Source organism: Idiotropiscis lumnitzeri, chromosome 1 (assembly GCF_059441095.1).
Source record: "Idiotropiscis lumnitzeri isolate Australia: NSW breed Sydney's pygmy pipehorse chromosome 1, RoL_Ilum_1.0, whole genome shotgun sequence".
Classification (NCBI taxonomy): Eukaryota; Metazoa; Chordata; class Actinopteri; order Syngnathiformes; family Syngnathidae; genus Idiotropiscis; species Idiotropiscis lumnitzeri.
In genome coordinates this window covers 2,225,685-2,247,442 of record NC_142391.1, presented here as the reverse complement: position 1 = coordinate 2,247,442, position 21,758 = coordinate 2,225,685, and the positions used below count along the sequence as shown (strand labels likewise).

General features: G+C 45.0%; 1 protein-coding gene across 6 annotated transcripts in view; it reads right to left on the bottom strand.

Annotated features, from left to right (window-relative positions):
• The window catches only part of syne1b (spectrin repeat containing, nuclear envelope 1b), a 124,230-nt gene that overhangs the window by 37,263 nt on the left and 65,209 nt on the right, over nt 1-21,758 (bottom strand). For all 6 annotated transcript variants that reach the window (XM_088310156.1, XM_088310160.1, XM_088310158.1 and 3 more), the window contains 28 exons: nt 21,472-21,615; nt 19,908-20,072; nt 19,340-19,657; nt 19,121-19,276; nt 17,887-18,057; nt 16,567-16,893; nt 15,314-15,466; nt 15,061-15,228; nt 14,576-14,752; nt 14,345-14,491; nt 13,761-13,886; nt 13,494-13,670; nt 12,221-12,486; nt 9,805-11,965; nt 8,916-9,253; nt 8,576-8,720; nt 7,468-7,686; nt 7,127-7,395; nt 6,335-6,500; nt 5,024-5,179; nt 4,785-4,937; nt 4,476-4,658; nt 3,690-3,827; nt 3,236-3,421; nt 2,391-2,513; nt 2,127-2,309; nt 1,357-1,500; nt 1,122-1,268 (listed from right to left, as the gene is read on the bottom strand). In XM_088310156.1, coding sequence (XP_088166282.1) covers nt 1,122-1,268; nt 1,357-1,500; nt 2,127-2,309; nt 2,391-2,513; nt 3,236-3,421; nt 3,690-3,827; nt 4,476-4,658; nt 4,785-4,937; nt 5,024-5,179; nt 6,335-6,500; nt 7,127-7,395; nt 7,468-7,686; nt 8,576-8,720; nt 8,916-9,253; nt 9,805-11,965; nt 12,221-12,486; nt 13,494-13,670; nt 13,761-13,886; nt 14,345-14,491; nt 14,576-14,752; nt 15,061-15,228; nt 15,314-15,466; nt 16,567-16,893; nt 17,887-18,057; nt 19,121-19,276; nt 19,340-19,657; nt 19,908-20,072; nt 21,472-21,615 — 7,206 coding nt within the window. The remainder of the gene's footprint in view (nt 1-1,121; nt 1,269-1,356; nt 1,501-2,126; nt 2,310-2,390; nt 2,514-3,235; nt 3,422-3,689; nt 3,828-4,475; nt 4,659-4,784; nt 4,938-5,023; nt 5,180-6,334; nt 6,501-7,126; nt 7,396-7,467; nt 7,687-8,575; nt 8,721-8,915; nt 9,254-9,804; nt 11,966-12,220; nt 12,487-13,493; nt 13,671-13,760; nt 13,887-14,344; nt 14,492-14,575; nt 14,753-15,060; nt 15,229-15,313; nt 15,467-16,566; nt 16,894-17,886; nt 18,058-19,120; nt 19,277-19,339; nt 19,658-19,907; nt 20,073-21,471; nt 21,616-21,758) is intronic.

Sequence of the window (21,758 nt, the reverse complement as noted above, 5' to 3'; positions counted from 1 at the left end):
TCATGTAGGGAGTGTGAGGAGTTCCATATTTTTACTGCCATACATTTACTCGGAGGAAGGATTGCTCAGCTGTCAATCACGAGATACGGATTATTAAGCATTGTACCAAGGTTGAGAATAATTTGGGATTTTTCCAGAATATTTTCTTTCGTTTGGACTTTTGTTATAAAATTTCAGTTCATTTTCATTTGTTTTTAGAGCAGTTTTTTTTTAGTTTTAAGTGATTTTTTTTTTGTCCAAAAATGTTTTGTTTTAGTGTGGTCTTCACTAGTTTTAGCATCGGTTTTATTCATTTATTTATTTTTAATTATCAGAAGTATTGGGTTAGGGATTGGGTTAGGGTTAGGGTTGGAGTTGGGGTTGGGGTTAGGGTTAGGGTTTAGTGTTTAGAGGGAAACTGGTGAGCTTAAATAAAAACTCTGTTTAGGGTGTACATTTGCGGAATAATTATGAAAATGAACTGAAAAGGTGTGGATCAATTATTTCTTTTAAAAGAATGTTTAAATTGTAATTTCCGGCAACTTAATTTTGGGGGAAAAAAAACAAAAGAAAAACAAAAAAACTAATAAAAAATAAAATTAAAATAAAAAAAAACGATATGCAAGCCGCAGCAGGCTATGAGCCGCCGTTTTCCATGTTGAAAAAAAATGAGTTGTTGACTGCATGTACAGAACGATTTTGTACTGTGAAAGCCCATAAAGATACAAAAACAGATTGTTAAAACAGTGCCTTTTAACACGGCAACAACTTTGCTCATTAAAACAGAACAGATCCAAGAGAAAAAAAAAAAAGAAAAATTGAGATTTATTTAGTGCATTTCCTGAACCATAGCAACCTCTACCGGTGAAAGAAAAATCCACAGAAAAGCCGCAGCGTTGTATTAGCCGCATGGTTCAAAATCTGGGAAAAAGGTAGCGCCTTATCGTCCGGAAAACACGGTACTGACTAAATATATGTGCCAATTGTAAAAGAAAGTATATAAAAGTTTGTTGGCCTGACAAGGGTGAACATTTTTTGGTGAAACAAATTTTGTTGTTTTGTTGAATTTTTTTCTTATATATACAAATATTATCCAAGTATCGCAATTATTATCCCTGAATTTTGGATCATTTCAATTTTACCATCACAGCCATCTCGGGCAACCCGCCTTCCACGTCGCTGACGGTCAGCAGCAGCGTGGCGTGCTTGGCCTTCACCGCCAACATTTTGCATTTGGAGTTCAGCGAGGCGATCTGCTCCTGGTAGCCTTTGATCTTTTGGGCCAGCTCCTAAAGAGGAGAAGAGAAGGAAGATGAATACAAGGCGGTCGGTTGTTGGCGTCAGCCAGACGTCGTCGGATGGTGGCGGCGGAATTACTTCGTGGTGAAGGATCTGCGCCTGCAGCTCCTGGATGTTGCTGGTGGTGATGGGCCGGTCCTGGATGACGCGGTGCGCTTCCTCGATCAAGCCTTGCAGCTCCCTCACTTCCTGTTCGTACTGCTCGTACTGCACCACTGCCTCCTGGAGAGTTTTTTTTTTTTTTTTTTTTAATCTCTGTAAACTGTTCCTATCTGACCGTATTTGCACATATTGGCTGTTATTTTTCACGTAATTTAAAAAAAAAAAAGAATTCTGTAATTCTGCACCAAAAATTTGCAGTTTTTCATTCATTTAATCATTTTTGTTTTAAGCATTTATTTTCACCTCGTCTTTCAATAGTTGCAATATTTAAATATTTGCTTGGCACCCTTTCAAACTCAATGTGTTGCTCAACAATACGTATAAAAATGCAAATGCCATTCTGTATATGTGATATGACGGGATGACTGTGGACATTTGCTGTATAAAAATTTGATAGTCATAAAAGACTCTGAGGAAAACCATAACTACAATGTGGTCCGCAGGGAAAAAAAAAAAAAAGTTTAACATCTTCATGGGACAGTAGCGATCCATAAGAGAACTACAGAAAAATTAAAATATAAAATACAATAAAGCGACAAAAAAAGTCACCAGAGTGATTTCTTTGTCTATTAACCTTTGACCTTTTTTATATTTATAGGAGAGATAATGTTCTCTTAATTTTTCCTCAACGCTGCTCTTTGTCGAGTAACATATTTGAATTTTTTGGGTAAAAGTTTGACTATTGCCTGTAGGATGTTGCACTGCTGGATGGCCACGTGCTGCAGGTGGCTGGCGTCTTGCTGAAGACGTAGCGCCGTCCGACAAATGGCCAGGTTGGGCATCACCTCTTCGGGCACCCGCAGAGCACTCTGGCACAGCTGCACTGTCTGCACGTGCTGCTTCAAACTCTCCATGTCTGCCATCAAACGCTGGGAAAAAAAAAAATGTTGAATGTTGGAATTTCAAGTTTCATCCATTTTGGAACGCGACACATCTCTTCTGATGCTTACCTGTCTCTGAAGCAGTTGTTCTTTGAGACTCTGGCGTGCCAGCTCAGGCGACGTTAGCGTGGATTGCACCTGCTCCAGAGCGACGTGCAACGCCGTCACCTCGCATTCCAGCGCTTCCATACTCTGAGGACATGGAATTCAATTTTATTGGCTTAAATGATTTCAGACAGTGTTGAAATACATTAACCCATCTGTCACAATTGAAAAAAAAAAATTCTAATTCCCATCATGATGACACAAGCAATAATTTTTCTCAGTTTCCTCCAGTAACCACTATGAGGGGGTGTGAGAGCGATGTCATCAAATTTAACACACCTGCTGCCCATTCGCAAATAAGACCGTGCAACGCTAACAAGTTACACGACACGGAGGAGCAAAAATGACAAATGAGCCTAAAGTGGACATTTTGTGTAGTCACTTTTGTTGACAGGTAAAGAAAAAAATAAAATAAAAAAACATGGATCTTTGACGTCTTTAGCCGTCAATGGCAGTGAGTGAGTTAATGGCTATATGATGCCTGACGCTGATTGGACACTGACGACCTTATAAGGGTCATTTCTTCATCGTTGTCCAATGAAAATATTTTTTTCTCCAAATATGAATCAAATGTGGGTTCCGTGATCACTTTTGTGAGATACTGTTTTTTTGCCAACGGGTAACATTTATTTTCAAACGCTATGTCAAGAATCAAATTTTAATTTCTGTGGAATTTGACACAAGTAAATTTGTGGAAAAAAAAAACATTGCTATCAAAAGAAATAAAGCAAAATTCCAGAAGGGGGACAATTTCAAGTGATGGTGCAATAACACAACGTGATGAAGAGCAATGAGTGAGTCTTGCGCACCTTCTCGGCGTCCTCCAAGCTCTGCAGCCGCGTCTTGATGCTCTGCTGGAGCTCCTCCGTGTGCCGGCTGAGCTCGCACACCTGCTGGCTCATGGACTCCACCTGCAGGACCTCGGACAGGAGTTCCACTTTCTCCGCCATGGACTCCAGGTCTCCGTGGAGATCGCGGGACTCTCGCAGAACGGCCTGGCGAGGAGACCCAAAACGGAGTTTGTGGGTGAAGGACGAGAATCCCGCTTGAATCAGGTCGGGCCGAGCAAGAAAAGTTCACACAAAAATGGTGCTGTCCAGCTCAAGATTTTTTTCATTGTTGATGTAAACATTTAAAAAATTTTGGCGTCAGGATTTTCGGCCAATAGCAGGAGTCCATTTCTGATACTTTTTAATTTGGAAAAAAATAAAGCAACACTTTTCCAGAATGGTGCGGGCAATATTTTGTCTGTCCGCCACCCACCTGGTTCATGCGTATCTGTTCTTGTAGGTGAACGGACGAGTTCCAGATGACGTTGGCCCTCACCAGGCTTTTGGCTTTCTCCGACCACCTCACGATGAAGTCCAGCATCTCGTGGTATTCGTCTAAATAGCAAACGGCCTGGAGAGCAAATAAAATCATGACATTGACTTAACTTCATTTCCAGATCATTTTTTTCGTTTCATCGTTTTTTTTAAAGAGCACTTGTGCCCCACGCTCGCAAAGCAGGTCACACTAACCCAGTGCTTCTCAATTATTTTCTGTTACGCCCCACCCTAGCAAGAAGAAAACAATTTGCGCCAACCCGCCACCCACTCTCCTCCGCGACTCTGAATAATCGCATTTACGTTGCCAAACAAACCTACACCGTCGAGTTAACTCATTCACTGCCAATGACGGCTATAGACGTCAAAAATTATTTTTTTTTCTAAATTTGGCTGCAGTGAATGAGTTAATACTCGCTGCGCTCAATAAGCAAGGAAAGCGCCACTGCCAACTAGTGGAGTGGAGGTGCAATTACACGTAATTGGAGGTGGGGGTGCAATTACACACCCCAAAATGAACCCTTACAAACGCTTCACTGTCGTATGTTTTGAGTCACAACTCTCCTTATTGTCATCATCTCTCGATTTGTGAACGACTTCAAAATATTTTGACGGCATGTTAAACGGATGCTAAATTCTTAATCAATGTTTCAGATGAACGGGAACGTGTATTTTGCATGTTTCCGTAGACGCCCGTACAAGTGCGGTCCGGGTTCCAAACAACCTTTTTGAGCCAGTTGTTGCGGCAGTCGGCGAGTCGGGTGGTGTGATGGTGCATCTCTGAAAGCTTCCCGATGGCGTCGCTTAGCTGCTTGGCGAGCAGAGGGTTACGCCGGCTAAACTCCTGCACGGCCGCGTCCAGCTCGGTGAGAGTGCGACCGCAGCAGTCCAAGTCCTCTGCAAGACTCTGGAAGCGTAAAAAAAAAAAAAGAAAAATAATTAAATAAATAATTAAATAATTAATTAAATAAATAAATAAATACATAAAAAAAACCTTCCTGACCAGTCCCCAGTCAGAGATTCGATCAACTACCTTGACTTCTTCTTTGGCTTGGTCGACCTCAGCAGATTTGTCCTGAAATTTGGCCGAGATGGCTTTGAGTTTCTCAGAGACCTCGTGGATTCTGGAATTGAACTCCTCCTTGATTTCTCTGGTTTTCTGGATGTCTCTCTCTTTGGAAAGAACCTAAAATGCAACATGGCTCCACATAAAAAAAAAATAAAAATAGTGCACAGAGTCCAGCGTGGGCCTGTACAAAAACAAAACAGCACCTGATCCTCAATGGCCCCCAAAGCCAGCGAGACCTCAGCCAACTGCATGGAGATTTCCGAAGGCAGGATGGTGTAGAGATCCAGGTACTTGCTCTGTTGCTGCTCGGCTAATTTGTCCACGTTTTGACGGTACGTGATCACGTCTCCGTGGACCACCTGCACGAACCGAACGGTAAGGGGTGAAAAATATTTATTCATACAGCAGTGGTGAGCGATCAAGGCCTTCAAGGCCTGCTCTGCTGGCCTAACATCATCAAGAAATCATGATCATATTCTTCACATTGATGTCATATTATATCCTAGTGTTTTATTTTTAGTGAGAGATTTTATCCAATCAGAATTCAGCTAGCTCGTGTTGCCAGGCAGATTTCATAATATCAGTAGCACGCACTACTCGTCCGAATTCTTCAGATACAATCGTGCGGGCGTCTGTTTTGTGTCTCAAGGGGGCTTTTACAGTTGATAGACATTTGCGATAGCCAATCAGATCACGAGTTGATGACAGTAAGGCCTTCTCGCAGGCTTTACGCTGAAGGTGATGAACGCATTTTGTGATTGCATACTCACTCGTGAGGGGGCAACGCTATGCGGAATCAACACACACACAAGTTGTAACTGGCAATCGTTCGAAAATCCGAAATATATTCTTGCTTTTTTAAACCACAATGGCCGAAGGAGGGAATTTAATTGCGGATACACTTGCGAGGCCATTTTCAAGACGGACCTTTCACGAGAAGCTAGGTCATCCAACACTCAATCAGTAGTGGGTAAGTGTGTTTCTGTCTATTATTTGTCCAGCCGTGGTGTCATAAATGATGCTAATATGAGGGGGATTTAACTAACTAGGCCTACGTGTGAAATGCACAGCCCGCCACTGATATATATGAATATATGTTCATGAACTGAGATGTTTGAGAACCAAGTCATTGTTCAAGATGATCTAATAAAATTCAGGTTGCAATGGTGAAAGACCACTGAAGTAGTACAGAACAAGGTCATTAAAAAAGTTTTATTGGGGCAAAGTACCATTTCCAAATACAAAGCAGGCGTCGGGCCAAAACCTTGTACCTCCAAAATAGTCACTTTTCAGGAGACCCCAAAAATGGCAAGTTTCATCAACCATCAGAAATCATCGTGAAAGAGAGCAAGCCGTTATCAACACTTAAAACTAACACCGGCGTATGTGGACTGACCAATTTTTAAAAAAATAAGGAATTCACCAAAATGTGACTTCTGAAGTTTTTGCCCGACGCCAGCGATATTCTTCAATAAATGTTTCAGGATGATGAATCAAATTCTTTTTCTTTGTACCTCCAGTTCCTGAAGCAGAGAGTCGATGTCAGGCGTGGGGTTGAAAAGAAGCTCCCTGGTCTCCTGAATCCAGGCTTTCACCACGCTGAGTTCTCGCTCCACTTCCTCTCTGTCCCTCAGCTCCTGAGAGGCCTGAGCTCGCTTGGTCCTGGACTGTGTCAGGAGGCTGCACACAAAAACAGAAAAAAAAACGTACTCAAAAAGACACAGCTGAGCTAAGATGGCTTTTGGCAAGCGCAGTACCAGAACTGGGCACTTGACACTTTTTTGCCAGTCAGTCTCCCGCCCTCCGCCCGGGATCTGGGCACCCTTCCGGCATCGACCCTGCGGCCTTCATAAAAATTGTCGGCCCCACTCCCCCTCTGTCTGTTGGTTTGTGTCCTTCTCCTCCTCCCCCTCTTCTTCGCCGTCTCCTTCTTCTTCTTCTTCATCTCATTCTTCTTTCTTCTTCTCCACGAACTGCGCTTTTGACGTGTTCTGAGGCAATTTTTGTCATTTGCCTATTTCGCCAAGTAGGTTGAGATAAACCTTTACCCGTCTCACGACCACATCACGCAAACGGGGGCCGGACTAAAATCCACCTCCAGCCTTGCTTAGTCGAGCCCTTTTTTAAAATTTGTCAACCCCAAACATGGGCGTCCGGCCGGGCCGTTCCGCCACCGGGACAGACTGTCGAGTTCTGCCACATAAACTCGAGACTAGTCACCAGGTAGACATACACCCTGTCACATGCGTATTAACACCTGTGGACAATGAACTAAAAAAAAAAAAAATGTTGTGTGGGGTTCATACTTGTCCATCTGGTCCTGCACAGCCCTGATCTCCTTCAGGCTGGGGAGCTCTTCCTGCTCACTGGTGGGCGACGGCACCTCCACGTCATGCAGCAGGCTGAGGGCGTATTGGCGCAGCAGAGTCAGCGACGACAGCTCTCTCTCCAAGTCTTGGCTCAGCACCTCGTGTTGCTCCAGCAGAGATTGCAGTGTGGCCTTGGAGGCCTTCTCCACCGCGCTGTCCGGCACCCGACCCCGGAGCTCGTCCGCGACCGCTCGCACCTTTGTCATCTTTTGCCACGAGACAATTATCCGTTGGATTCAGTACGGGTCACTCAGTCTATCCCGGATTTGTGCACTTGCCTTCTCTCGGAAAGTCCTCCACTCCTGCGCCGTGTCCTCCAGAACTCGCTCCTGGCCGCGGGCAACGCTGCGGAGTCTGGTCCAGCGCTGCCACACGGTGGTCATGGAGCGACTGATGGTGGCCTTGCTGGCATCGCTGCCCACCTGTTCCAGCTGAGCCGCTTGCTCCTCCAGACCACTCAGCTTCTCTTGGAAGCCGTTGACCAGTGAGACCAGAGACTAAAAAAAAAAACAGACATGAAGAGAGATGAATTTCTTGCCGCGTCCTACATCGATTTTGCCATATCCGCGCTTTTACAATAAAGCATTCACAGATGGAGATCCCTTCATTTTCTCCAGCACTTGTCCTGATCAGGGTCACCAGTACTGGAGCCGTTCCTAGCTGACTGAGAGAAAAAACTGTGGGACACATTCGACCGGTCCCCAACTATTTGCAGGACATACTGAAGTCATTCGTCCACCGTGTCGTTCACTGCGTATTTTTTAAATCGCAAATTTAGTTAGTCTTTGTGTGAGTAGCGGCTTACAACAGCTCCTTGCACACTGCTAACCTTTTTTTTTTTTTTACTGCACTCAAACGGTGACGTATGTGAAGCTCACTCTCACCTGACAATTCTGGCTGACATTACTAAGCAGAATAAAAATAAATAAATAAACTATATGACGGCACACGCCAGGTAATAACTGCATTTTCTGGACTATAAGATGCACCCGCATATAAGCCGCAGCAACCATTAAAAAAAAAGATGTACAAGCCACACCATACTATAAGCCGCAGTTTTCTATGTTGAAAAAAATTTGTTGTTTACTGCATGTACAGTACGATTTTGTCCTGTGAATGCAGATAAAGACAGACTGTTAAAACAGAGCATTTTAACGCGGCAACAACTTTGCTCATTAAATCAGAACAGACCCAAGAGGAAAAGAAAAAAATCACGATTTATTCAGCGTATTTTCTGAACTATAGAGCTGATACTGATGATACTGGTGAAAGAAAAATCCATAGAAAAGCCCCAGCTGTGCACTAGCCACATGGTTCAAAATCGAGGAAAAAGGTAGCGGCTTATAGTCCGGAAAATACGATAATTCCTGTTTTGGGCTTTCCTACCCGGTGACTGTGCAACTTGTCCTCTGCCTCTTCGCTCGTTGCTGCCTTAGCGGTGGAAAATTGGGTGAGCTTCTTTTCAGCTTCGTTCATGATCTCAATGACGGTCTGCCGCGCCTCCTGGTACGAATTCCACTGAGCCACGCAGCTGAGAGGAAACATTCATCATGGATCATCTGAAATGGAGCTTTTCAATTTACCACATAATTTATCACAAAATATTTTTCGGACCCCCAATCTACGGCTCGTAGACACCCGTGGAGCCCTGGAGCCCAGTTTGAGAAACATTTGTTTCAATAGACAAATGTAAATACTGCATTTACTTTTATATTACTTCCACTACCTGTGAAGAACATCCTGATGACATTGGAGCTGATCCCGGACTTCCAGGCCTCTCTTCTTGGCTGACTCCACGCTTACCCGCAGCTGCCCTTTGGCCACAGGGTTGACCAGGTCCTCCAGCTGGGGCATGAGGCTCTCCAACTCTTCCAGGTGGCTGAGGAACTCTTGCTCAGTGGCTACGATGCCGTCCTGCTGTCTCAGACACTCCTCGTAGTTCTCCACGTCCACGCCCAAGCCGGCCTGCTGGAGGAAGGACACGGCGTCCTCCAGCCATTCGCAGGCCGCCTGCATCCTGAAGTGATACTTCTGGCACAATAGAAGGGCCTGCTCCAAGGTCACCTTCACAACAAATCCAATGCAAAAGGCCTCATGAAAAATCGTTGAGGTTTTGCACGTGATAAAAAACAACACTGTCATCGAAACCCTAATCCTAAAACTTTAAAACTGAATACCAACCCTAAACCCTAATCCTACCCCAACCGTAAATGCTAGACCTTATACTTAAAACCTTAAACCCTAAACACCAAGCCTAACCTTAAATGCTAATGCTAACCTCTAATACTAACAAAAAATAATTGAGAAGCACTGCCCTAACCCTAAAACGTTAGCTCCAAACCCAAAACCTTCATGCTACTCTAGGTACTAATGCTAAACCGGAACCTAAACCTAATCCTTATCCTAAATCCTATCCCTATTCAATTAACCTCAATCCAAATCTGAACCCAACGCTCAGATTTTAGCTCTAATCTCCAACCCTCAAAGCTAAACCAAACCATAAACCCAATCTCTTTCCACCCCTCCCAATAGGAAAACATTATTTTAAAAATTATGAATTAAAAAAGATCTGTAGTTCCACCGTATGACATGAATCGAATACTAAGATGTTGTACCTGTTTGGAACTCAGTTGTTTCTGAACATCCGCTTGCAGCTTTGCCATTTCTCCAAGACTAGCATCCACGTGCGTGGGTGCCAGTTCGTTAGCGCTGGAGTACTTGTGCTTCTCCCTGCTACTCAGAGCCGCCACAATCCTCAGTCGGGACTGAACTTCTTCCTGCATGATTTGTTGCTTCCTGATCTCTTCCTGCACCTTTTCCACCCGCATGTCTACAGTGACGGTCGAACCCAGCTCATCCCGGACCTGCTGCAACCAGGCCAGCGTCCTTTGCATCTCAGTCTCAAAGTCTTTACTCTGAACAAAGCGGTTCTCGCACTCCTCAATCAGATCGCCAACCGCGGCCTGCAAGGATCGTAGCTCCTCCTGCCACAGGACCACTTGCTCCTTGGAGGCGTTGTGGACCGTTTGGTCCAAACGTGGAGGACGAGTGCCCATCTGTTCCATGAGTCGGGATAGATGTGAGTTGGCACTCTGAAGGCTCCCTGCGAGAGCGTGGTAGTTCTTTAGTCTCTCCTCCGCAGATTGAGTTTCAGCATTGACCTTCACCAGCTGCTCCTTGGTTGCTTTTAATTCCGAGTCAACTTGCATGGCCATTGCCTTCTGGTCCTCGAATGACTCCAAGGTCTCATCCAGATGCTCCACTTTCTGCTCCACCAGCCTCTTCAGGCCATTGTAAAGACTTGTGAGCTGGGTCATTTCTTCGGGGCACCACGGTTGTCCGGTGCTCCGGAATCCTTCCTTCTTCTGGTTGAGTTCGCTGACAGCCAGACCCAAGTTGCTCAGATCGGCTTGGATGGCTTTGTAATCGCCCTGCAGACTGAGCACCTCCTCTGTTTGCAAGCCTACCGGCTGCGTGCCCAGGTGGTTGAACTGCTCCTCTAGCTCTTCCAGCGCTCTCTGCGTGACGTCTATGAAAGAGGTGTACTCATTCCGCGTGAAAATAGCCTGCTGGATTTTCTCCTGTTTTTCTTTGGCTAACGCTAATATGTTGTTGTATTGCTGCGGGAGGGTGTTGAGTTTTTCGTCCAAGTAGCAGTGGTCCACTTCATTGAGGGTAGGCAAAATCTCCTGGCCTGCTCTCTGCACAATTAGGAGGAGGTTCTCGTACTCTACTGCCTGCTCGACTATCTGCTGGTATTTGAATAGCTGGGCCTCTAATTCGGCGTCGCCAACCATGAGATTGATTTCAGGAAATGTGATGATGTCAGCTTGTTTTATCCACTGGCAGATTTTCTCCAGGTCATTCTTGAAGTACTTTCTAGAGACAAAGACCTTCTCCAGTTCTTGAAGTTTTTGGCCGCACCTGTGTAGAGTTTTATCAAAGATGTTTTGCAACTCCTGTAGCTTTGTGAGAACCTCGTTCTTCTCTTCCTCGTTGGCATCCCTCATTAGGTCTCTTCCCTGAGACCACAAGGACGTCAGCTCACTCTGGTAAGCTTTCAAACTGCATTGGATGTTCCGACAGGTTCGGACTTGCTTGGCGAGATCCTCGGGCAACAAGGCAATGTACTCTTCAGCCTGGGCCTTTTTCTCATTCTGCTGGACCCAGGAAATAGACTGGTTGACGGCCATGAGGAAGTGAGTCCTCTCGGTGAAAGCCTTGCTGAGGTGTTTCCTGCGCTGCACCACTTTGACGCTCAGAGACTCAACCTCAGACTGGGTGTCGGAAATCAGCTGCTGCAGACGTTGACGTTCACTGAGACCCAAACGGGCCAGAACCCTGTCGGAGTCGGCCATGGCTTGGGCCAGCAGGAGTTGCTTGGCCTCCAACTCGCTGCAAATGCTCAGGTGGTCGAACAGGAAACTCTGGGCCAACTCCGGCGGAGGACTCATTTTCATGGCCTCGGACAAGGCGGGCTGCTGCTCCTCGGCCCAATCGCGAGCCTCCCTCAGACGGGTCTCCACCTGGCCCATTTCCTCTAGGGTCACCACGGAGTCCTGGATTTTCCTCTCAATGAGATTTTTCATCTGGGACCATCGCTGTTCAAAGTGGCTGATCTGCTCTTTCACCAGTTCCTTGTCGTCCAGGTTCAAGCACCGGATGACTTTTTGCTTCTGGTCCTTTAGTTCCTCGAGTGTACTCTTTTGATCTTCCAAGACTACTGCCAGTTTGCGTAACACCTCCAAATGCTGAGAGGAGCTTTCAGCATCCGTTCTGCATCAAAAAAGAAAGAAGAAGTATCGTGGGTACATTGGAGAGAACAAGCAACCACTGCACAAGATAGGAGGGCAGCCTCTCTTCATGTCAGAATTCTGGACAGGGAGGCTGTTGGTTTGAAAAAGGCACAACTGAAGCCATCTTTGTCAAACTAAAAAGGCACTGTCTGTAAATAAAGCAGCTCATCATCTGGCTAGCGGATAAAAAAAAAAAAAAAAAATCATACTGAAAATATCTTCAGATTACACATACCTGGCCAGGTTGTCCCACTCTTTGGACACCTGCTCGAACAGTGCCTCCACTGCCGTAATGCAGTCGTGGTATTCTTTGGACCTCTGCAGATCTTCCTGCCTCTGGACTTGCAGCCTGCTGGCCTGGTGACAAAGTTCCAGCCAGGAATGACTCAGGCGGTCTAGCTCTGCATGCTCCGGAGAGTCTTGGCCTGGAGACAGTCTGCTGACTTTCTCCGTCATCTTGGTTAGGATGCTTTGCTTGGACTGGAGATGCTGGCTGCATTCCTGAGTATTGTGAACAGGTCAAGGGCGTTCTCGCCAGTCAAAACACGGCATTCTAATTAATGTGTTTGTGGAATATGAATTAAGCAGCAAAATGGACCATTTTTTATGCATTTCAAGGGGCGGACATTTTGAAAGAATTTCATTTGTCATTTCTGTCAACTGAAAATGACAGGTAACGAGTCAAGGCTCACCAGTTTTGTGGGTTTTGGCCATGTGACGTTTGCAAGCTGGGGTCTTAGGCCAGACATTGGCAAACTGCGGCCCGGGGGCCACTTGCCGTCCGTTAAACGTTTTAATCAGGCCCGCCGAACTTGAAAAAAAATTCAATCAATAAAGCTTGTTCATGTTCTGTAATTCTGATGTGTCCCCACTAGGAGGTGCACTCTAAGAGAGATATTTTACGTTTGTTCATTTTCATTTAAAATTAAAGCATATATTTTCTCTATATATGATATGTATTTTTTTTTTCATCCATGGGCTGCTGGTCCGGCCCCTCTGTCAAATTTTAGAACTCATTGTAGCCCACCAATCAACAAGTTTGCCCACCCCGGCCTTAGACACTGTAAAGAACATTTTTTACCTGACTTCTCCTTTAATTAGGAAAAAAAAGTAAATGTATCTATTGTGCTTTGTGCTTGCATTTTTCATTGTCTGTGTTGTTATTTTGCCAAATTTCATGAGAGCTAAGAAGAACAATATGATGTTTATCATAGACGAAAATGGCCCAGGAGTTTTATTCCTTTACATTTCATTTTATAATGTTATTACTGTGTTTTTAAACGGTACAGTACTGTAGAGTGATAGTTTACTTATTTAAAACCGTCTGACTGGGCTGGAACGGATCATGGACATTTCCATTTATTTCAATCGGGAAAGTTGCTTTGATATACAAGTCATTTAAGTTACGAGCATGATGATGGAATTATGGCAAGGCACCATTTCGATCATTTGCAATGAATGTTGTTGAGAAAAGTACTGTCAAAAAACAAAAAAAAAACTCAAACTACCTTGGCTTGGGTCAACATGTTTTGGGCTATTTTGGTCTCTAACTCTGCAGGTCTTCTGGACAGGCTGAGGAGTTGCTGCTCCATATCTTGAAACAGGCTGGTCAGATCTTGCTTCTGCTCCTTGATTTCTCTCCAGCCCTCTGAGAGCTCCTGAGCACTTGACATCCTTTCTTCAATCTATTAAGAAAAAACAAAAGGAAAAAGAAAAAGAACAGAATGTCAGCAACGAAACAGGGAGCACAACAAGATAATATAAGAAATTCTTACAGTAATTTTGACCCTCTGGACCTCAGCCGCTGTCACGCGAACGGCGTCGTCGGTCAAGTCACATACTGAACACACCAGGTCAAGGTAAGTGCTGGCCTGCTCCTGGAGGGCTCTGTAGTGCTTTACCTGCAAACATCAAGAAACAAAAATCGTCACCATCATATTAAATTCAACCCCTACAATTAACAGAAAGAAGCCTCTTTTTGTGTGGAGTTACTTCTACCATACGACACTAGCATATCCAGTTAGCACCCGCAAGTCAAAGCCAGGCCACATATTTGACTTTTGGGTATTTTCGGGGGAATTTTTTTCCCACTTTTCCACCCGCCCTCGCTAGGAAATATATAATGAATATTTTTCAGTGTTTTCTGAAGAATTTTTTAGGTTTGTAAAAGTAAATGAATGAATGAATGAATGAAATAAAATAAAATAAAATAAAATGTTTTTGCTTTTGCCTGAGCTATTTTTAAGCCACCTTGGGAAAAAAAAATCCTAGTCCCCCCAAGTGCTTGTAATAAAAACTCATAATTTGAGTCACTCGTATCTCAAGGTACTGCAAAAAAGTGCCGTTAAAGCCTCGTTACCTGTTTGAGTGCTTCCTGCAGACCGGATGGTTCCTGGTGGTTTTGCCGGATTTCCTCCTGTACGGCCGCCAGCCACGTCTGGCACTGCTGGAGGGTATCCTGGTGGTTGACGTGTTTCTGGAGTTCTCGATCCAGACTTTGCTGGACCTGCGAGCAAAATTCCGGATGAGAGACTAAATCTTGAGTACCTCCAAAAAAGTACTGGGAGCAAAGGAGTATGTCATTACTCACCCGTTGAGCCGTGCTGCATATGGCGGAGTAGCTATCCCTGGTACCCTGCTGGTAAGCCTGTACTTGTTGGCTGATCTTCGCTTGGACTTGGTCGGTGCAGCTAGAGACCAGTTCTTCTCCTTTCTGCTTCAAGCAGGTGAGCCGTTCCTCGAAACCGGCAATGTCCTCCATAATGGCCTAGAGAAATGGAGCCAGAATGGGATCGGGGGGCAATTAATTTTTATGAATAAGGCCGGAAAAGTAAAGAGATCGCGGCCGGAGGGCAGGGAACTGACCGCCAAAAAAGGGTCAAGTGCCCAGGTCTGTGTATCTCAGAAAAAAAAAAAAAACAATCACATCTGACGACACCACTGTAGTATTTCCCAAATTCCCTATTTCTTAACTTCCCATTCAAATCTACCCGAAACGACTACCATTCAATTTCCAGCCCTTTCACACCCCACGTCCGCCACGCGTTTCCGGAGACTTTGAACCTTAGCAGTCACCTTGTGCCGGGCCAGTTGTTGGGTGGCCATCTCCATGCTGCTGGTCTGGATGGATTCAGACGTGACGAGCCGACCGGACATCTGCAGGAGCCATTTCTCCACCTCTTGCAGTTCACTGTTGTAATCCTCGTGCTCCTTCACCCACTCCACCAAGTTCTGGACCTGCGTCTGAAAAGAAACGCCGTAGGTGACAAAGAGTCACAAGCGCTTTAAGGCACAACTGTGCATTGTGAAGCTATGGAGAGATCGGTACCTTGGCTAACAAGCAGAGCTCCAGGAAGTCTGCTTGCAAGCTTTTCATGTTGTCACTAATGAGCGGGTCATGGACGTTGTCTAGCAGGGCTTCGCCCTTCTCGATCACACATTTCACAGCCGACTCGTGCGACTGTACCATCTGCTGGATGGTCTGCAAATAGCGCATGCATACATAAACATGGTCATTTATACAAATGACGTATTAAATAATTTTTTTTTTTTTTTTTAAAGTTCAACTTAATCAAAATTTCTTCCTCCTGCCACATTCCACCTTCGGACTCATTCTTGGGAACTATTTTATAGTGATAGACCAATTATCGGGATCTGACTTTTTTTTTAACTTTCAAGGCTTATAAATTAAAAGTTTTGTTTGTTTTTTTGGCTCGTTGCAGCACACTTCTCGCTCTCTGCTGTGCTGGTGGCCCTGCATGCAGAAGCAGATTGGCATGTGATTGGCTCCTTGTGCAGTGGGTGGCAACCAATCGGTACGCTGCTTGTTTGCTTTTTCACCTCGTGTCACACGCACTACGGGAAACAACAGGCAACAGATTTTGCCGAAATTTGAATAACCAGTTTACTACAACTCACAGCTAAAAGAAAACTATTTCCCGCAGTGAACTTCAAAGAGGTGTTTGTTTACATTGAACTATAAGACATGCAGCTGAGCCTGGGAGCTCAGTGGACTTTTTGTTAGACTTAAAAACTAAGTTGTCTATTTTCTAAGATCTAAAAAAAAAAAAAAAAAAGCTTTAACATTTTGTAAATCACTAGAATTGTTTTAAAAAAAAACGTGCTTAAAGGCATTTACACTAAGTCAAGTTTTCCAAATTTTTACACCATTTTTCCTTTTTTTTTTTCAACAAATGAATATCGGCTTCAAATATCGGTTATCAGCCTCCACGACTACTAATAATCAGTATCGGCCCTGAAAAAAAGGCATATCGTTTATCACTCATATTTTAAATTCGACAAAAATGTTCACGATAAAATTCCTAAAATAAGACATTATCTTACACAACGCGTGCTTGAACCAATCCAAACCATCCCAACCTCAACACTTAAATTCTACAGTTCAAGTCAATTAGCAATAATTACACCGCTACAACTCTTCAGCATTCGTTTCTACGGGAATTGCATTCTCTCCTTACAGACAGTAGACATACCTTCTTGTGTTACGCCACTGAACATAATAGTAGCATGTCTATAAACCAAGGATCCTATGTAAGGAGCCAGCGAGTCGATTTCCTTTACCTTGTACTTTGCAAGCTGCGCCTTCTTCTGATAGAGTTCGGCTTTGGGCTCCACGTTGGACGCCAACAGGCCCTTGGTCTCCAGCACCCACTGGGCCTGGGCCTTGTATTTATCCACAAAGTCTTTGGAGAGCGAGAGGCACTTCTCCAGACCGTTCTGCCGGGCGCGCAGGGCCGCCACCAGGTCTTCCAGTTGGCCCAGTTGGCCGTCCACGTCCTCCCTCAGCTGCTCCGCTTCGGCTTCCTCCAGGAAGACGGCGGCTCGCTCCGTCTTCTCCCTGACCGTCTTCAGGTTGGCGTGTCCCTGCTCCATGTCGGCCTGGAGTGCCTGAGCACAAACACGGGGTGGTTAAAAGTCTACAAAACAATACAACTTCATTTATATCGTGCTTTTCACAACAGCTGGAGCTGTAACAAAGCACTTTCCATATGGTGCGATCTAAATTAACAGGAAATTAGAATAGAAATTGAGACACAAACACATATACAGTAGATACCAGAAAAACAGCAGAGCAGCGACAGTCTCATGTTGAGTCAAAAGCAACGAATAAAAATGTGGCTTCAAATGAGTTTTAAAAGTGGCCAGGGGGGGGCTTGCCTAACATTCAATGGAAGAGCGAGAAGGACCAGAAACAGGAAAGGCACTTAGTCTTTCGGCACCTCCAGCAGCATTTGGTCCGCAGACCTGAGGCAGCGAGAAGGTGCGAAGGGGTGGAGGAGCTCAGAGAGGCACGCTGGAGCGAGGCCAATGAAAGATTTAAAGACGAACAGAAAATGAACTTAAAATGAACTCTAAGGTGCACTGGAAGCCAGTGAAGCGAGATCGGGGTGATGTGATCCGTCTTCCGAGCGCCAGTTAAAAGACGAGCAGCAGCATTTTGGACCCGTTGGAGACACTTGAGGGAGGACTGGCTGACTCCAAAGTCCAGTGCATTACAGTAATCTAGTCCAGATGGAACAAAGGCTGCCCAAGGTGAAAGAAGCTGGATGGAACGACAGCACAACCAAGTTTGAGACTGTTGGCAGGGGGGCCGATCAACAGGGTTGAAAGTAGAAGGGCCACTAGGACCAAAAACCGTAAATTAAGGACTTAAAAAGAAATTAAGTGACATCCAGGCTTTGATTTCCACTAGACAGGACAAAGCTGGTGTTAATGAGAGTGTTTTCGTCGGATGGAACCTCAGGACAGCAAGTACAACGAAAACATCAAGGGCCCTAAAACAGAACCACGTGGAACACCATACGAAACAGGGGCAGAGCGGGACTCAGAGCAACCAAGGTGAACACAAAAAGGTCCGGCCAGCCAAATAGGATCTAATACCTCGAGCTTCTTCATCTTTCTCTCCATGACGAAGCGATCCACCACGTCTGCACCCTCGGCTAGGGTGCGGAGGCTGTTCTGAGCGGCGAGGAGCCAGTCCGAGAAGGTGCCGAAGACACATTGTGCCTCCTCAATGCAGGAGACCTCCTCTTGCAGTTGCTTGATTGTCTCCTGCAACCGAAGAAGATAACGTCAGGTAATATTTGTGACAGTCTCAACATTTAAAGACGGTGAGTATTATTATATTGTCTCTATGCATGTGTTTGTGTGCAACTCGTTGCTTAAGGGGATGTAACACCACAAACTAGATTGTATTTAGCCAGTGGTGGGCGGTCAAGGGCTTCAAGGGCTTCTCTGCTGGCCTAACAAAATCAAGAAATCAGGATCATGTTCTTCACATTGATGTCATATTATATCCTAGTGTTGTAGTTTTAGGTGAGAGTCTTTAATCCAATCAAAATTCCGCTAGCTCGTGTTGCCAGGCAGATTTTACAGTACCAATAACACACACTATTCGTCCGAGGCCTTCAGATACAATCGTGCGGGCGTCTCCTCTGTCTGTTCACAGTTGAAAGACATTTGCGATAGCCAATCAGATCACAAGTTGATGATAGTAAGGCCTTCTCGCAGGCCTCACGTTGAAGGTCACAGACGTGTTTTGTGATTGGATACTCACTCGTGAGGGGGCAGCGCCATGCGGAATCAACACAGCCGAACATCGTAACTGGTGACCGTTTGAAAATCTAAACTATAGTCTTGCTCTTTTAAACCACAATGGTCGAAAGAGGGAATTTAATTGCAGATTCACTTGCGAGGCCATTTTCAAGTCTGACTTTTCAAGAGAAGCGAGGTCGTCCAACACTCCCTTAGTCGTGCGTAAGTGTCTTTTTGTATATTATTTGTCCAACCGTGGTGTCATTAATGATGGTAATATGAGGGGGATTGATTCAAGTCGGACTAAGTAGGACCTCACTGAAGGCCAACGTATGAAATGCACGGCCCGCTGCTCCTGTAAAGTAAATTCAGAGATTTGTTTCAAAATAAACTGAACATGTTAGGAAATGATTGCTAAAAACATGGAACGATTGAGAGCTATGTAATGTCAAACTCAGTTGAAATGAAAAGAAAAAAAAATTCAGTTTTTTTTTAAAGGAAAAGTCGCCGTTTCTAATATCATATTCATCTGAGGTCAGCAGACTCGAGTCAACGAGAATAATTCAAACCAGAAATTTACCAGTAAGTGCAGGAGCAAGGCGTGGTAGCGGGCTGTGATCTGGGTCGCTCTGCTACTGATGCGGCTGCTAATATGGGTCTCATCCAAAACTTGCTGAGCCAAAACACTGAGGCCTTCCATCTCCTCTTGATAAACCAGCACTTCCTCTTGCCACGTCTGTTCAAAGAAAGATAAGATCAGCGATACCACCAGAAAGCCGCACGGGCTAATGGCAAACACCTTTATCAAGTGAAGCTGTGCATCTTTGGTGGCGCGGTCCGAGCGGCGGTGGTCTCGCAGTTGCGCTTTGGTCTCCATGCCCTTCAGCCAGCTGTCCAGACGCTGGAACTTCTGCTCCATTTGTCGGAGTTTAGCCAAGGCGCTGTTGAGCTGAGCCCTGGTGTCGGCCAGCCGGGCCTGGTACAGCCTCCACTCCTGCTGCTGCATCTCCAGAGCTCGGTCTTCGATCTGCGGCGGCCCCCACGGTGCCACCAGCTCTCGGCTGACCAGCACGGTGTTGAGAAGGGCCTGGCCCTCGCTGCAGCGCAGCTGGAGTTCCTGTGGTGGTTTAAAAAAAAAAAGAAAATGAATGGAAATAGAGATGCAGTGCGCTCTCCCTAGTCAGTTTCAGTAGAGAGTTCTCAAAAGTACAATTGGTGCCTTGACGAAATAAAGGCTGGAGAACAGGCAAAAGCATGTCATATACGTGTTCTTAAAACTCCGGGGAACTGATTTCAGTCGCAAGAAAACAAAACACAAAATGTTTCTTTCGAGGCTCAGCTATTTTAGTCCTTGAAGATGTTCTGACCTGCAGTTTTTGGAGCGTCTCTTCCAGCATATCAACGTCGCCCTCCAGTTGAGTGTAGCAGCCCAGCTTCTCCTGTTCCTCTTCCAGCCAATCCACAAATGCTTGAAGGCCCCGTTGATACTCCTCATGAGCTTTCACCAGCTCCTCCGCTTTGCCAACGGCACCCTGAGGTCAAAAACAAGTCTCACTATCCAGAAGTGTGTCAAAGTACAATGGGAACTTGATGTTGTTTCATTTCAACCATGCTCGTAACAGAAATGACTTCTATCGCAAATCAATGGTCGCCATTCAAAATCATGCAAATGCCATTAATCTGTTCCAGCCCATGAAAAAAATGCGTGTAATATAATAAGATCAGTGGTGGGCCATCAGGGCCTTCTCTGCTGGCCGAACATAATCAAGAAATCATCATCATATTCATCACAATGATTTCACATTTCATCCTAGTGTCGTATTTTTAGGTGGGTGTTTTTATCCAATCAGAATTCAGCGAGCTCATGTTGCCAGGCAGATTTCACAATACCAGTAGCACGCACTATTTGTCCGAGGCCCTCCAATAAAATCGTGCGGGTGTCTGTTCTGTCAAAACAATGGGTTTTCAGATTTGATAGAAAGTTGCGATAGCCAATCAGATAACGACTTGATGACGGTAAGGTCTTCTCGCTGGCCTTACGTTGAAGGAGACAAACGCGACTTGTGATTGGATACTCACTCGTGAGGAGGCAGCGCTATGCGGAATCAACACACCCAGAAGTTGTAACTGGCGACCATTCGAAAATTTTAAATATAGTCTTGCTCTCTTAAACCACAATGGTCGAAGGAGGGAATTTAATTGCAGATACACTTGCGAGGCCATTTTCAAGAGAAGCTAAGTCGTCCAACACTCACTCAGCTGTGCGTAAGTGTATTTCTGTATATTATTATATCATAAATGATGCTAATATGAGCGGGATTTATTCAAGTCGGACTTAGTACGACTTCACTGAAGGCCTCCATGTGAAATGCACGGCCCGCCACTGAATAAGATGTGTGGCTTCCTAAATGTAACTGACTTCACAGCTTTTGATAAATCTGCCTTGTTAAGTGTCTTATCACATGTTGGGTACGAGGCTTGCACAATATGCGGTTTGAACATCACGATTGCGATGTGCGCATGCGCAATAGTCACATCGTAGGACGTGCGATGTCTCTTTTTTTTTATTTTTTTTTTTAGAACACGGAAACTTTTGGTTTGTTTCATAAAAGCCGCACGCTTCACTAGGCTCTACATTGTTGAGACGATACAGACCGTCTTGCTCACACCCCTTGCTAATTACGTTTTCAAGTTTCAATATCGCAATGTACATCGCAGCCTCCCCAAAAATCGCAATGTCATTTTTTCCAATATCGTGCAGCCCTATTGTGTACAATAGCCTCCAATTTTGGTTTGCAACAAAAAGCAAAAACTAAATAAGTAATCGACCTCCCCAAAAAATTGTAACTTGGGGACTTGCAAGTCAAGGCACCACTGTAATATTATTTCCCATGTTGGCACATAATTATTTTTTTTGGGGTGGAGGGTTACCATAGCGTTGTCTTTGATGCCGTTGTAACGCTCTTCCAGCTCCTGCAGCTCCAGCTGAGTCACGTAGTTCTCGGCGATGCTTGCGCTCTTTGCCACGATGGCGGCCAGCAGGCTGTCGTGCCCGAGCACTTCCTCGTACAACAGCTGCAACCACAGCAAGGCTCAGTTATTTGCTGTCGCCGCAAGACAGGCTGAGCCGAGTGCAATTTTCAAAAGCGCTGCAATTTGAGGGAAATGAAAAATAACTTCTGCTTCATTTCTAAGCTTTTTTTTTTGTCTCTTTTAAA